The sequence below is a fragment of the Papilio polytes genome, unplaced genomic scaffold, assembly GCF_000836215.1.
Source record: "Papilio polytes unplaced genomic scaffold, Ppol_1.0 DF820628.1, whole genome shotgun sequence".
NCBI classification, from domain to species: Eukaryota; Metazoa; Arthropoda; class Insecta; order Lepidoptera; family Papilionidae; genus Papilio; species Papilio polytes.
Window position 1 is genome coordinate 1 of NW_013528576.1, and position 1084 is coordinate 1084.

A 1084-nucleotide genomic window follows, 5' to 3' on the forward strand; every position below is an offset into this window, starting at 1 on the left:
AACTTAAAAAAATCTCGATTTCGGCGGCACATGCAATGCGGCTCGCAAATCTGTATCCAGCCCAAATATATGCTTCATGAAATACAAGCTGACTGAATAATTCGGACAAGAAAACATCAAAAATTCAGCTCTAACATGTTGTAGAATGGTCTGTTCTCGATGGTATTTCCAAAGCGCAAAGTGCTATTATCTTTTGTACAGCGCCTCTATAATTTCACTAAGAAAACCTACGCTAAGGCACTCATTGACTCGTGCTGTACAACTTACCACTTGTATATGAGTAGGCTGTTGGTGTTCTTGTTGTTCCATTTCAAGGTTGTTTTGATGGTGTTCTTGTTGCTGTTGTTGTTGCTGCTGTTGTTGCTGCTGCTGTTGTTGTTGTTGCTGCACTTGTTGCGCGACTTGTTGCGCCACCTGCTGCGCAGCCTGTTGCGCTACTTGTTGCGCCGCCTGCTGTTGCGCTTGCTGCGTCGCCTGGAGTACTTGCGACTAGAGAACAAGGTAAAATATCAATACTAGCTGTTTCCGTGCGGCTTTATCCACATGTAATTATAAAAACTTTATTTCATTGTTTCCATTGTTAAATATTCAATTGCAAATGCTAAAATTCAAAAGCACAAATGACAACGAAGGCTTTTGACATTGGATACGATTACGATTACCGTTACCATGACAACCTTGCTTCCTTGCTATCAGTTTGTAGTTTTTGTCCCTTTCTCGCATGAAGGTTTTTCCCAAATTATTTACTCCTTAAGTTTAATAGTGTGATAATATGTGTCGTAAGTGTAAGGCTTTTAATTTTAAAAAAATATTCAATTATACACGACGATTGCTGAGATCCTATGCCACAGAGTAGTGTCTGTTTATGCTTTTAGATGTGAGATAAGGCGGTGGTGTGTGTGGTGTGGATGCTCACATTCCTGGGAGGCAGGTCCATGTGCTGTCGCTGGTGCAGCATGAGGTGGTTCTTCTGGAAGAAGGCCTTGCCGCACTGGTCGCACACGTGCGTGCGCAGCGTGCAGCTGCCGTCGGGGTGTCTGACACATTTTACATTATTATACATACATGTAACCAAACTACATAA

The 1084-nt window shown here is 42.3% G+C and overlaps 1 protein-coding gene across 1 annotated transcript; it reads right to left on the minus strand.

Annotated features, from left to right (window-relative positions):
- Positions 1-231: 231 nt before the first annotated feature.
- Positions 232-1037, minus strand: LOC106110399 (ataxin-8-like; the record flags this gene model as incomplete). The annotated part of the gene is made up of 2 exons (XM_013292224.1): positions 232-489; positions 917-1037. Coding segments are annotated over 2 exons (379 nt in total), but the record flags the coding sequence as incomplete, so codon positions are not given.
- Positions 1038-1084: the final 47 nt, after the last annotated feature.